Consider the following 14,001-nt stretch of genomic DNA (forward strand, 5'->3'; position numbering starts at 1 on the left):
TTTCTCCCTGAAATATTACAATGCAAACATTGTGCCACAGAGGAGGCTGTGCTGAAAGCATTAACTCCACTGGAGCTGGGGTGGATACAGGGGATGTAATTTTTAACCAATCCAGAGCAATAGAATAGCTTTGGGGAGCTGCTCACGTGTTGATCCAGCTTTGTTTCACGAGGGTGGGAGAGGTGCTGGGTGCACACAGAGTACAAGTATTTTTTCCACTTTGCTGGGTTTGAATTCACACTTTTGCAAATGGGAGGCCGTGGTAACATTACTGAGGTGCAGATTTATGGATCCCCTTTAAATGTCTTGTCAGAAAAAAAACTCTGAAATGATCAGTTACACAACCAGTTTCACACACGTGTGCCTCAACTTGTTTTTTTCCAATAAGTAACCTTACCTATGGAGGATTAGTTCAGTGTCCTCTCAGTTCCTGTCACTTCTGTATGAGTGTTTATTCACAGTGTCTTGAAAGGTTAACAGACCTCTGGAGAGGGCCCCAAAATAAAGTGTGAGCTTCCTCAGTGCCCAAGTTAAGCCTTTTAATTTGGATATTGGCTTCATAAAGGTGCAGTGGTGTGGTGAGACCTCACAGATGTTACAGTGATTTTCATACTGAGAGCTTTTGTCCTGAAGATTTATTCTTTCAGATTTACTGAGCCGCAAATCATAAATGAGTTTAATTGATGTCTGTGCTTTCAACAGACAATTCTTTAGCTAGCTAGTTTTATTCTTATTTAATTTTTTTTCTAAGTAACTGGAACTATTATGTTCCCTAAAAATGCAGGAAGCACTTTTGCTAATTATATTCTGTTGAAATAATAATGCCTGTAAATGAAGGGAGCTAAAAAGATGGAATTTTTGCACAGATTTCATATATTTCTGCAGGTGAGTTGATATCAAATCTAATATCAAGTGGGCACCAGAGAATCATGACTGGGTATTTGAACGAGTTGCATGACCTTGATCTTGATTAACACTGCTGCCAGATTCAGCACTTCACTACATCTTGAGGAGCTTGGTCTGCCTGTAAAATCAGAATTTCAAGACTGAAAAGAAGGACTTTGAGAAAATTTTATTTTGAAAATAGCTGTTTGTGTCTTGTTCTCTCTCTTTTAGGGGCAGTGTAATTTTTGTCCCAGCAGGCTGGGTTTTCCAAAAGTCATTCCCTGTACCTTCCACCCTTTTGGAAGGGAATGCCAGGACACAGGGAGCACAGGGCTTGACGGGCGAGTACTGACAGTGGCACTTTCAGAGGTGCCTGCATGCTTTTGGTTTTTTACAGAGAATAAAGAGCAGCAAAACCTGGGTGCAATTGCCCCCTGCTAGCCCAGCCCATCACTCTAAGCCAGTCCTCCTATCCCTGTTTACAACTGTTAGTAAATCCTCCCTCTCTCTCAGCCCTGTGTTGCTTGGGGTTATGCCTCCATCCTTACAAGTCATTTTTGCTGTGGAAATAAGTGTGAGGAGGAAGGATCGCTTGCACTGCAGGACCAATGGGAGCTGCAGGCGGGTGCTTTGCAGGCACCCCATCCCACCTTCCTCCACAGTGTGGAGGAGCAGCTGTCAAATGCACTGAGAGCTTCTCTCTCTGCTCTGTACAGACTATTAATTCTTTTTTGTTGAGTGGTAAATATTCAGCTGTTGATTTAGCCTTTTGAATTCACATAGTCAAAAATTTCCCTGGGTAGATGTGCTAGAGAACTGCCCTGCAATGATGGTGATAGCAGAGCTGCAGAGAGGAAATGAGGTGATGTATTTTATTTCCAGGCTTGCTAGTGGCTGTGTTATCCTGGGATGCCATCTCGCTCTCCATGGCTGTTTCCTCAGGTGTAAAATGGAGCCATTACCCACCTGCTCTCCTCATGCTGAGTTTTGCACCCTTGCAAGTTAAAACAGGCTCTCATTTGCTCTGCTGGTTGTGTGCACTGGCAGCCGGCACCAGAACCTGCCTGTGGCAGCTGATGAGATCTGAGTGACCTGGATTAATTAGCATATGGCAGTTTGGGAAGGGAATGAACTGCCTGCTCTCCTAATGCCAGTTTGCTGCTACCACGTCCAGAAAATGCACAGACCGAGCATCTGCCTCTCCTCAGCTCTGCATATTGCCCGTGCTGAGTGGGCCCAGGCCACCGTCCTGGTCCCTGACCCCAGCCGTGAGCTGGCAGTGATGGGTGTGAGGTGACAGTGTCTTAGGCACTGGGCTGAGACAGCTGAATTTGCTCTTTTGTAGCACAGAGGGTTTGCACTTGTCCTGGAGTGTGTGCAGTGAGGTCAGAAGGGGTCCTTTAACTTCATCTTCAGTTATCATTAAGAAACTAATTTGTGTGGTTCTCAATTTTTCCGAAAAGATTTGATGCAAGATGGCACAAGTGTTGAATGCGAAGAGGTAACAGGTTGAAGGATAATGAATTTTAATTTTTACTTGGAGCCAGGATTAATATTGTGTGTAAACAGCAACCACTGTGCTAATTGCTGCGTGTTACACCATGAACTGCAACTTCTCCCCACAGCAGATATGTCTTCATCACAGGCCTGCCTTTACTTCAATTTTGGTGTTTCGGGGAGAGGGGTTGTTGTTTTTCAAAATTTGAGACGTGCATGTATGCATGAGTGGAGTTACAAGTAGATAAACTATTCTCACAGGTAATTTTTAGGCATCATAACTTGCCTGAACTTTCATCAAGATGAGTATTTCAAATAGAAGAAAAATTTCCATCTATGATCTAAAAATGAATACAAATGACACTCCAAACTACAATATATATATACATAGAGGATTCATTCTTTTCATTGCACCATCAGCAGTAGTAGCAATGTTCAATTCAAATAACCACTGGCACCAATTTTATCATGTTGTCTTTTAGCAAACACAGCTTTTTGTATCGTGACCAGTGATGGGGGATATATCACAAAGTGGGATTTTGCATTTCCATCTACTCTTCTTTCTTGAGACATACTCATTATCTAATACTTGTTACAGCAAATCACTGCAGATCTGCTGGCACTGTCAGGAATTATAAACTCAACGTGTGCATGGTGCTGGGCTGGAGCAGGAAGCACCACGTTCCAAAATCTCTGCGCTGATGGCTGCAGGCATGTGCATCCTCCACCAAATGGCAGATACATGAAGACGTGCTTTAAAAAAATGTTGTTATTTCAATTGATAAATTAGACAGTTAATGCAAAGTTGTCTACAGTTAGTGTGGGGAGACCACAAATAATGTTGTGCTGTAAACTAGGAATGCTTATCCCAGAAATTTCAAGCGATCTGCAGCGTAAAGTAGTGAAAGTTTTAAAAAATGTGTAATTAGTGATTTTGCATCCAGTGGAGTACCAGAGCTCCTGTCACAAATATATTTGATGTTCCAGATCCTACAAATATTATTTTGTCCCAGTTACTTCATGGTCAGTGCATCCACCTGATGTGCACTGGGCACTTGGTGCCTTTAAACGTGTCTGGGTGCTGATCCCACAGGCACCCAGGTGAGTCACAATGTTTTATTTACTAGCAAAAAGCATTGCTGCAGTGCAGGAATGTTCACTCATCAGTGCCTCATCTGGAGCTGGAGCTGGCCCCACACACATCCAGGATCTGTGGCTCTCCCAGATTTCTGCCCAGCCAGAGCTCTCTGTGTCACAGCTCATTGGCCACCAGCATCCCACAGCCCAGAGGATGCTGGCTGCCAGTCAGCAAGGACTCTTTACAGCTGAAGTGATTTAAATCACTGGTTGTGCTCATGATTCAAGTGATAAACAAGGAAATTTGAATTAAATAATTTGAACTTTTCCTAAGTGAGAGCTCATTCCCGTTGATTAGGAAGAGTAATACAAAACACATGGCTTGCAGCTAGTCACACACTTGTAAAATTTGGCATGGTTGTATATTAACCAGAAAGTGATACTGTATCTCACACAGCTGTGGAGCACTTAGTTAGCTTGAGAATCTTGCGGTTTGCTTTTTAAATTTTTCAGAAAAGGTTAATAACATTAAAGGAGAGTGGTTGTTTCTTACTTGAGATTTCACTCATACGAAGCAAGGACAGAAATTAAAGGTCGACTAAAATGTGTAAAACCATGCCTTGAAAATTGCAATTATATTTATAAAAAATACTTGCCATATTTAATAATAAAAAAGCATTTTCTGTCTTAAAATATATCAACAAATGAAGAATTATTAGGTGTGATTTTCTACTATTCATGTTCAACTTTTCAAGCAGCTTTACTCCAAGCAGTAGATGTTACTGTCAAATTGATTTTTAAACAGTTGGGTTTTTTTAAAGAGTATTTAATCAATCATTAACGACTTTGGTTAAAATTCATGAGATTTTTAAATATTCATAAATTCTCTTTGCCTTCATGTGTGGGTCCAAGCCTGGCTGGCAGTGCTGCTGCTCCTGCCTCCCAGGGCAAACTGACAGCATCACAGAACCACCAGCTCACAGGGCTCAGACCATGCAGAATGTGCTGCTGGAGTTTTGAGTTAGCATTGCTGTTGCTTTATCATAAAAGCTGATAAATCTCTGATAAAATGAAAAAGGAAAGGAACCCTGGGAAATGAAGCCATTCCTCTACCAGTGAAGTGCTTTCTTGAATGTAGAAAAGTTACAAAGGGGTAAGACAGAATAATCGTTCTCAATTTGGATCTCTGTAGGGCCGTGGTGAAGGGGTTTAAAAGTACCTAATTTAGCATTTCACTTGAAAATTGGGTGCCACAGTTTCATAGTTGCCTGTGTGTGCTTCAGTGCTCAGAGGGGTTTGGGGTGCAGTGCACCTTGTCCCCATGCTGAAGCTGTGTCAGTGCAGTTGGCTTTGCCATCCTGCTCTGGTGTGTGGGCAGGGGGTGGCACCAGCTCCTGGTGCTGAATCGTGAACCTGTCCCTTCTTTCCACCCAGCTGAGGATGGCATTGATACTGGCCTGTGAAATGAGAGCTGGCTTCAGCAAGTGACTGATAAGGGGGAAGTGAAGCAAATGCTACTCCTTGACAGCTGTAATATGACAGTCCCATTGTCATTTCAGTTTATTTCAAATAAGTATTTTACATGGTTCAGCACAGCTGTCTGTCCAGAAACCTGTAAGCCCCTGGAAAAATGGGGAAGTGTAAGTCTTGCAAAGAGAAAACCACTCTTTCATTTTCTCCCTCCTGAGGCCTTTTTGGCCTTTGCAAGTTCACTCCATCTTTCCTGAGCTAACTTGTACTCTTAAATGACTTTATCTGTTTGATATTTGCAAATTTTCCCCCCTCAATTTTAATTTAAATTTCTGGGTGTAGCTCTATTGTAGTACCATTGGTTTTCGATCCTGTCGTAATTCTGTCAATTACCTATTCAAGATGTAATATTTTGTATGGGACAAGAATATATTGAGTGGTACATTTAATGTAAAACATTAAATAGTGTAGCTTTTAAAAACCAAAAGCATGAAAATGCATATAACAACTCATAAGAGCTTGCTTTGCAGTTCACTTCTACTGCTAAACCTGGATTAAAGGTATAGTTGGTGGTGAATTCAGTTTTATGGGATTTAAGAAAGGGTTAGGGTTAGGGATATCAGATCTTTAACCTAGGTGACTTTGTATGTGTCACATTTTGTTCTTTTGGTCCTGCATCTTCTCTCCATTTCTGTGATTTGCTTGGTCACTCATTGAAGATAAAACCCCTCTATGTGTGCACAGTCTTCTTGAGGAGAAAAAGCATCCTAGGAAGGCTGGTGTTAAAGAACAGAATGTCAGGGGTGCTACATCACCCACTGAAAGCTGAAGAGGCAATATCTGTACCAGCTCTGGAGTTTGGTTCTGTTTCTTTTCCCCCCTCACTTCCCAGAGTGATTGACTGGTTTGCATCTAATGAAATTTTCATGCACATCCACAGAACAGTGGGATTCTGAGGAGACAGATTCATATTTCAGTAATTATACCATGCCTGTGTGTCGCTGGAGTCCTTGGTGCACCCACACAGGAGCCCTGGCTGCAGGTAGCAGTTCACAGGAATGTTAGCAGGAGGAAATCCAGCTGTGGGGGTTTGTTGCTTTTGGCAAAATATGTGAATAGGGAGAGAAAGAAAGAATGCTTGTGAATGTCCTTTCCTGGAAATAAATATTTTGAGGAATGGATGAGTACTGAGGTTGTTGGGGAGAAAAAAGCCAGTTGTTTCTTGGGTTGTGGCAGTAACTTTAGGGTGCTGAATGTCACTTAGTGATGCCAAGGAAAGGCACTCAAGGCTGGAGTGTGGCTCTGCAGTGTCACTGCTCTGTCTTTTCACTGGGGGATTGCCAGGTGCTCTCTGCCTTGTGCTTTCAACGTGCCTGGTCGAGGCTGGGCTGCTGGGACATTTCACCTTCCGCAGACTCATGCATCCATTTCTCCTGTCCCTCCCTCTTCCAGAGAACAGCCCATCTTCACCACCAGAGCCCATGTCTTCCAAATTGACCCCAGCACGAAGAAGAACTGGGTTCCTGCAAGCAAGCAGGCTGTAACTGTTTCCTACTTCTATGACAGCACGAGGAACAGCTATCGGATTATCAGTGTGGATGGAGCCAAGGTAGGAGGGGCAGGTGCCTGGTGTGTTTCTGTGCGGAGAGGGGTGGGACTGCCAGCCCTGCTGAACACACGGGGCTACAGGAAATGTTTATAAACACTCCATGTTTTATATCATCCGTTATGGAGGCTCGCAGTGAGAACTGGAAAAACACAGGGCACCCCAAAAGGGATTTTGCCCAGCTGAGTTGATTTTATCTCTGATAAATTTGACTTCATGATAAGTGAGCCAAGAACTTTAAGTGTGCAAATTGAGTCAGCAGCACAGCATCTAAACCAGCCACCTATATTAGGGTAGATAAGGCCAAGGCCTTTTTAGTGATGAAAATGTTCTTTCTGAAAGGAATGCGGAGACAGAGATGTGCAGACTATAGCCTTTAATGTAAATGCCAGCTGCATTTTCACTTTTGCCTGGCTCAACTATTTACAGTTGAGTACTTAATTTTCTTCAGCTTTAGCACTGGAGTTCATCAGCCTTAGGTGACAAGTTAGGCACACAGGCTCTTCTCCCAACCTTTTTTGTTAATGTGTTTTGCATTACCAGAGAGTGTGCTCAAGTATTTGCTGTGAGAATCCAAATCAGTCTGTCTGAATAGGTTGCTCAGACAACTGTTTTTACTACAAACTACATTTATCCCTCTGATTAGTCCCTCCAAAGTCACTTGATGAGTGACCACTTTCCTCTAGCAGACCCCAGTCAGAGGTATAAATGAAAACATTTTGCTCATGTACAAAAACCATTGGTCATTTCTGTCAGGGCACAAACCACAGGGTGACAAGATGAGTTTACAGCCTGTTTATCTGTGTTCCTGTTTGGATAAGGATGTTAAAATATCACTGTTTTGGGAGATAGAGATCACAGAAATCATCCCTTAATAAAGCTTTTCTATTTGTCATGCCTATTTCACATACTTGTTTTTCCAAACATCTCCTGTGCTATATTTGGTTATATATTGGCTTATAAATCAGCCATACTGCCTGCTTTAATTGATGGTAATGTTTCATTGACAGCAGCACAGCATTAATATCTCCCCATCACGATGGTGTCTGTGCTGGTGTGCTCATTCCCAGGAATGTTGCAGTTTGCAGCTGGCACACACAGCCCTGTGAGCTGCTGGGGGAAGCTGAGCCCCCTGGATTTGCTTGCACCCCATGGGTGCTTGTGCTCAGGCTGCTGCTGCTGGGCTGCTGCCTTTGCAAAGCCCAGCAAGTGCAGCTTCCAAGCCCAAACTGCTGCACTCACAGCAGTGGCTCGCTTGATTTGTGGGTGTGCATGCATGCATTAAGACCAATTAATGAAAACAAAGTAATTACTGTATGTGGCGGGGGAAGCTGCAGGGGCAGCGTGTGGCCACAGCCAGAGGTCCTGCCCAGAACTGGAAAATGTGTGCAGAGAACAAGCTGGGCACCCAAGCTTGGCTTTGTCACCTGCTCAAAAGACACTCAGAAGGAATGTTCCCCCCCATTTCAACATGTCCCAGAAGAAGGTGAGCTTGCCATGATTAGAATTCTCCCCTGGGGCTCCCCAAGCAAGAATCAATTGCTGGCCACATAAATTATTCCTCTTGTATTGAATCTTTGCTGATTAAGGAACAGGTCAAGAATAGATGCTACCTTCATGCTCACCTCTGGAGAGTCCCGTGACCCTGAATGTCCATTTTAAGAATGCTAATTGGGAAAAAAATCCCTGATGTTTATGCCAAAAGAAGTTAAAAGTTGCATTTTTCCCTTCAAACAACTACTGTTTAGTGTTTTGACCTACTTTTCCAGGCAAAAATGAAACTGGGTAGAACTGTAAGGAAGAATATAGACAGCTTCAGATGATGGTGTCCTGCTTTCTGTAGATCTCATTAGAATAAAGTCTTCCGTGTGTTGGCAAATACCAGATGGATTAATGTGACAGAATCACTGTGGGCATAAATTATGTCTGCTTTAAGGGCAAAAAAGCTGAAGCTCAAGTAAATGAAGGTACTTGGCCCTAGAAGGAAGGCAGTGATGAAGGATGTGTATCTCTTACAGCTCTCCATCCATGTCTGCTCAGCAAAAGGGCTGTTCTAATAGTTTATTTTAGACAAACATATATGATTCACATTGGCTTGCAGAGAAATTTCAGTTAAATCCAGCTTGTATGAAGATGGATTAATTTGGGGCTCTTTACCTTATGTTGACATTACATACTAATGATAAATACATTTTGAAGTTATCAAGAATACAGGCTACTGCACTTATATATTGGTCATCACCTGGTTGCATAAGCTTGATTTTACTTGTAGCATTCAACACATCACTGTGGGCAGTGCTGAACTGCCAGAGTGTGGAGGAGCTTGGAGCTGCTGGAGCCCTGTGGCAGAGCACGGGCAGGCTGTGCAGTGTCACCCTGATGAGTCCTTTCCTCCTGATGCAGCCCTGACCTGATGGGCTCTGATCCTCGCAGCAGTGGCTTCCTCAGGCAGCTGCTGCTGTCCTCAGAGGTCCAGACCCTCTGCAGTGCCCTGTCCTTCAGTCCATCCTCTCTTTTCCCAGCAGGCACAGCCTCGCCCTATCTCCTCCTTGTCCCTTGTCCCCACACACCTGGGGTGCAGGGCAGAGGGGAGCACAGGGATTTAGCAGTGGGCTTAAGGTGAGGATTAACTGCTGAGCCCGTGTGTTTAAAGGTGTAAATACTGGTTACTCGGTCTGTGAGCCTGGCTCAGGCTGGCAGAGGAGCTGCCTGGCTCTGCTGCCCTGTTCAGTGCAACACTGCCTTGGGGAAGGATAGGAGAGTCTGGATGCTGCACATGGAGGTGGTGAGAAAAATGGACTAGAAAGAGAGTAGGGTAAAGATAGGAAGCAGACTGAACTCAAGGGGGCTTAACTCTTCCCATGCAGAGGAATATTCAGGAGTCCAATATGCAGGCCAGACAGGACAGAGCATACTCCTGCAGGTGCCAGGTTTCTTTCAAATTCTCCCATCCCAATAACAAACCCATTAAAATACCTGGGGAATGAAGCACTGCGGAGAGCCTAGATTCAAAACAGCTTGTGCTACTTTAATTCCTCATGTTTGCAAAGCTAAAGACAACAGCTCTTCTAATTCCTGTGTCTTTCACAGGAAAACAGGTGCTGTGGACAGGAGCTTAGAATTTATAGCAAAGGATTTCACAGACACCATATGAGAATGTGCTGGATGATCTTAACCAAGATACCATGATCAAACAAGGGAATAAATTAGTATACCCTTTAATTACGTTACAATTGACTTGTATGTTGTCGAGCAAGTAATTTCATCATGTTTTAAGAAGTTTCTAGCCAGAGGCAGACTGCAGCATAATGAATGCTGGAGGAAATGATACAGTAAAATGCAAGGGCACACACTGATTCAGAGTTAAGGAGGCAGCCCAGAGACTTCACCATGTGAAAGTGCCTGGTGTTGTGGACACAAGTCAACCCTGTTGAAAAAATACAAAATATGGTGATGATGCAGGGAGGTTGTGAACCTGTAAGTGTCCAATTGCTGTGCAGTGTGTGGGGAAAACCACACACAGGGCTCCTCATTAAAAGTGACCTACATTGGCCTGCCTTTTGGAGGCAAAAAGGAAGTTTGACAGTGTGAAAACAATGCAGACCAATAGCCTCTGTCATCCTCAGGAATAATGCATGGTAGTACTCTGGTTGGTGGGTTTATTTATATTTTATAAACTGAAATTATGTGTTATCCAAACAGTATAGAGAAGAGGGAAAAGAATTTGAGATGGAAATATAATCCCTCAGAAACAAGCCTCTGCCCTCTTTTCAGATGTTCGTGTTGTATTTCTATAAAACCTGCGATTGCAACAACATCATTTTTCTCTTTTGAGAAATGAGCTGTTAATAAGGAACATAAAGCTAGCTTAAAAATTAATAGCCAGCAATAAAGTGCATAGTGAGACATACTGAGTTGGCAGCAGCAAAGAAAAGTGACGCAGCAAGAGTCATCGCAGATGCCAGTCCCCAGTTGCCTCTGAGAGATGCTTAAACAGATGACTAGGAAAAAATTAAAATCAGGCTTTAAAAGATGACTATATTGCAAAAGTAATTGTGGAAAATACATGGTACAGAAATAAAGACACTGTTTGAGAGGAAAAAACCAGTCAGCTGACACTCATTCCCAGTTACTAGCTCATTTAACAGTTTATTACCTGATCATTACCTCGAATATTGGAGATCAGCAGCTAAGTTGGGCATAAGTGTGTGAAAGTATTGAAGAGAGAACCAGGAAAATTGCTGTGCTGGGAAAGTAAAATCAGTGGGTCTGTTTCTGAAGTAAATTGCAATTAGTAGGAATAAGAATATGGGCCAAATTTTGGCAATCAGTATTCACATAGTGTTCCCCAAAGTGAATACAGTACATTATATGGTGTGATGAAGCTGTTTGATCAAGTGGCATCTATGCAGGGACAGTGTGATTTACAGAGGACAATGAAGCTGGCAGGGACACAGCCCCAGCAGCCTGTGGCAGCAGATATTTAGGGAGGTAAGAAGGGCTGATATGTAAATCTGCTAATACTTGATTTATTCCTGGCTTTCTCAGTTCCTGTACCACGGAGCTAATTGCTACCTAATTTAATAGCTGCCCACTTCTTTATGACCACGCTTTTCTTGTTGTCAAGATTGGAGGCAGGTGTCCTCACCACACAAAGAGGAAATTGAGTTCTTCCAGTGATGTGTTCAGAGGCTCAAAACAGATCTTTTTCTTTGCCCATGGAAAAGGAATTATTTTAAGACATAGTTGTTAAAAATATCCTAGAGTATTTTGCCAAAAGGTGACTCTTAGATTTCAGAATCTTTTCTTTCAAATGAAAACAATTACAGGGTATGGTAGCACAGATGAAATTCCTTCATCTGGCTGGATATTTTCATTCTTTTTTTTTTCTTCCATTGACGTAAATTCAGCAATTAAACCAATAGCAACTCTTTCACAGGAGAAAACCTACCAAGTAATTTATATATTACAATTTTTTTGGCACTGAATTATAAAAGCCTTCTGGCAGTTTTTACCTCACCAGGGGTCTGCGTTGGTGTGGCAGCATTTAACTCTGCCTCTGGGACCTCATGGGTATGATTTGTGATAATGTGTGGCAGCAACAATCAAAATATTGGCTTCTCACTTGGCATTCAGAGTGTCAGTGGGTGTTCACCCCAGTGAATTAGGTACAGTGATGTAGGGTTGTTTATTTTTTAAATGCCTACCTTTTCTTAAATACCTAAGTTTTTTAACTATCTCATTTTTCAGGTTTAATAGTTTTGTAGTGGAACTACAGAGGATGTTTTACAGCCTTGGGTAGTCAAAGATAAAAAGATGTAAAAAGTAAATGAAAAGTGACCTTACAAAGTGGTGTGTTGGCTTTTCTTTTAATGTCTATAGATAAATCCCGAAATGCTATGATTTTGAAGGTGTGGGTGAGGGTATTTGTGTGTTTTGTCAAAGGGAGGGAGATTCTTTGATTTCTGGTGTTGCCTGCCCTAGTTTTATTTATGGCCCTGCTCGTCAGGAGTGCCGTGTGCTGTACCCCGGAGGAGCAGGGTGCTGCTGGGGTCCCAGCCAGCTGCCCTTTGCCTGCTCAAATGCCAAGAGGTCCCACTCCTCACCCTGAAAATTATTTTGCTGACTGCAGCACTGGCAGGACTATCATTTACATGGGACAGGAGAGTCCCTGGTAGTATAATCCAATTAAAATAAAATATTTTTCATTCCATCTTCTCAAAGCTTTTATTTCACCAATGGGTTAGTGGGACAGAGATTTCTTTTTTTTTTTTTTTCCAAAAACTTCTGATTTTGCTCTTCAGTTTCTTCCAGGCTGGGTGGGAATTCTTTTCTGGTGGTCCCAGAAAGTGTGCCAGCCATAAAACACGGATGGGGGTGGGAGTATGAGCTCAGTATTATTTAAATGTCTGACACCGAGAACCAACATGGAAAGGACCTTTCATCTAAAGGCAGCATGTGACACTCTGATGACCTTTCCTCAAAAGGCAGCAGTGACACCATGCCCAGAAGACACATCCAGCTTAAGGGTGACACTGCATTAGGGCAAAACACTGCAAAGGAGCCCAGGTTTTGACCTCTGAAGGTCAGATTTCACTGATCCAGTGCCTGTGCCTTCTTGTCCATATGTTCATATGTTGTAAAAGAATATTTCCAGTACTGGTCTGGCTGAGTACTGTAATACAGAAATTTAAGCATATTTGTTGGCCTTTATCCCCTCGTTATCATAGTGTGTTATTTCATGAACTATTGCTGCTAATTTGAACATGACTTTTAGCACTGTGGATGATACCAGAGTCAACAGATGGAACTAATTAATGCCCTGTATAAAAATTATACTGTATCTTTTGGAATACAAAATATGGTATAAAATAGAATTTTAGTGCACAGTCCTGTCTTCCAGCAAGCATAGTTTGTGTGCATGTTACAATAAACATCTCATTGCTTTTATGCCACTGAGATGACTATTAAGTAAAAACATCAGTTGTGGGTTTATGATATCCTATATACACTGTGTAATCACAGAATCATAAAATACCCTGTGTTGAAAGGACCCACAAGGGTCATCAATTTCAGCTCTTGGCTCTGCACAGATCCACCCCAAATAGATAACAGAATGTATAAGAACAGGATAGATAAATATAATTGAGACAGAACAGCTACAGTAGTGTCAGTGTGTATATACTGTTAATCCATACTAAAGCCTTTGAAATAATTTGATGTCATTTCATCAGTGTGACCAGGTGTGTTTTGTACTTTTCCTGGTTCAGATTTCCCAGGCCTTGCTGGAGAATGATGCTCATCTGCTGGAGACATGTTCTAACACAGTAGTGCTAAACAAAAGGCTTTGTAAAAAGATGCTTGAGTAATCTCAAGGTGCTTTTTGCTTTTTTTGTTTATGGGTGCCTTTTGGTCATGTTGTTCTGTAACCAAAGAAACTGGATCAAACTGCTTTCTGAGATGCAACTGCTCCTTTTGTAGAGAATTTCTCCTTCGTTTTGTCAATGATCAGACTGAGAGCAGAACATCTCTCCTGGCCTGGGGCAAAGCCCACCAGCCTAACCTAGTCCTGGCTCCATAGGCCAGGACTTCATATTCCTCTCAAAGACATCTTTGAAGTAAGAGTGAATGAAATTAAGGACAACTGCAGTCTCTGAGGATCTGAAAATATTTGCAGTGTCTGTGCTAGGGGCGTACTTGGCTTGATTGAAGTTTTGGGTTCTCTCTAAACATTCAAATAACTTGGGAACATTTTCTTTGGAATTTGGTTAGGGAGAAATACAGCAGAAAGGAGAAGCAGAGCTGTCAGCCAAGGATGAGACTACTCACTTGCATCATCCTTTATTTGCTTAAGGTGATATCAAGTATTCAGAAGTTCAGGCTGAGGGGAGGTGCAGGATTTAATAACTGGGATGATAGTACATTGCCTGGAGTTGTGTCTGCAGGAGAGTTGTCCAGCAGTTGCT

General features: G+C 42.5%; 1 protein-coding gene across 4 annotated transcripts in view; it reads left to right on the forward strand.

The window, feature by feature from the left end:
- HOMER2 (homer scaffold protein 2) overlaps positions 1-14,001 on the forward strand; it is a 59,801-nt gene that overhangs the window by 16,352 nt on the left and 29,448 nt on the right. For all 4 annotated transcript variants that reach the window (XM_063412396.1, XM_063412398.1, XM_063412397.1 and 1 more), the window contains exon 2: positions 6,382-6,538. In XM_063412396.1, coding sequence (XP_063268466.1) covers positions 6,382-6,538 — 157 coding nt within the window. The remainder of the gene's footprint in view (positions 1-6,381; positions 6,539-14,001) is intronic.

Source organism: Prinia subflava, chromosome 15 (assembly GCF_021018805.1).
Source record: "Prinia subflava isolate CZ2003 ecotype Zambia chromosome 15, Cam_Psub_1.2, whole genome shotgun sequence".
NCBI lineage: Eukaryota > Metazoa > Chordata > Aves > Passeriformes > Cisticolidae > Prinia > Prinia subflava.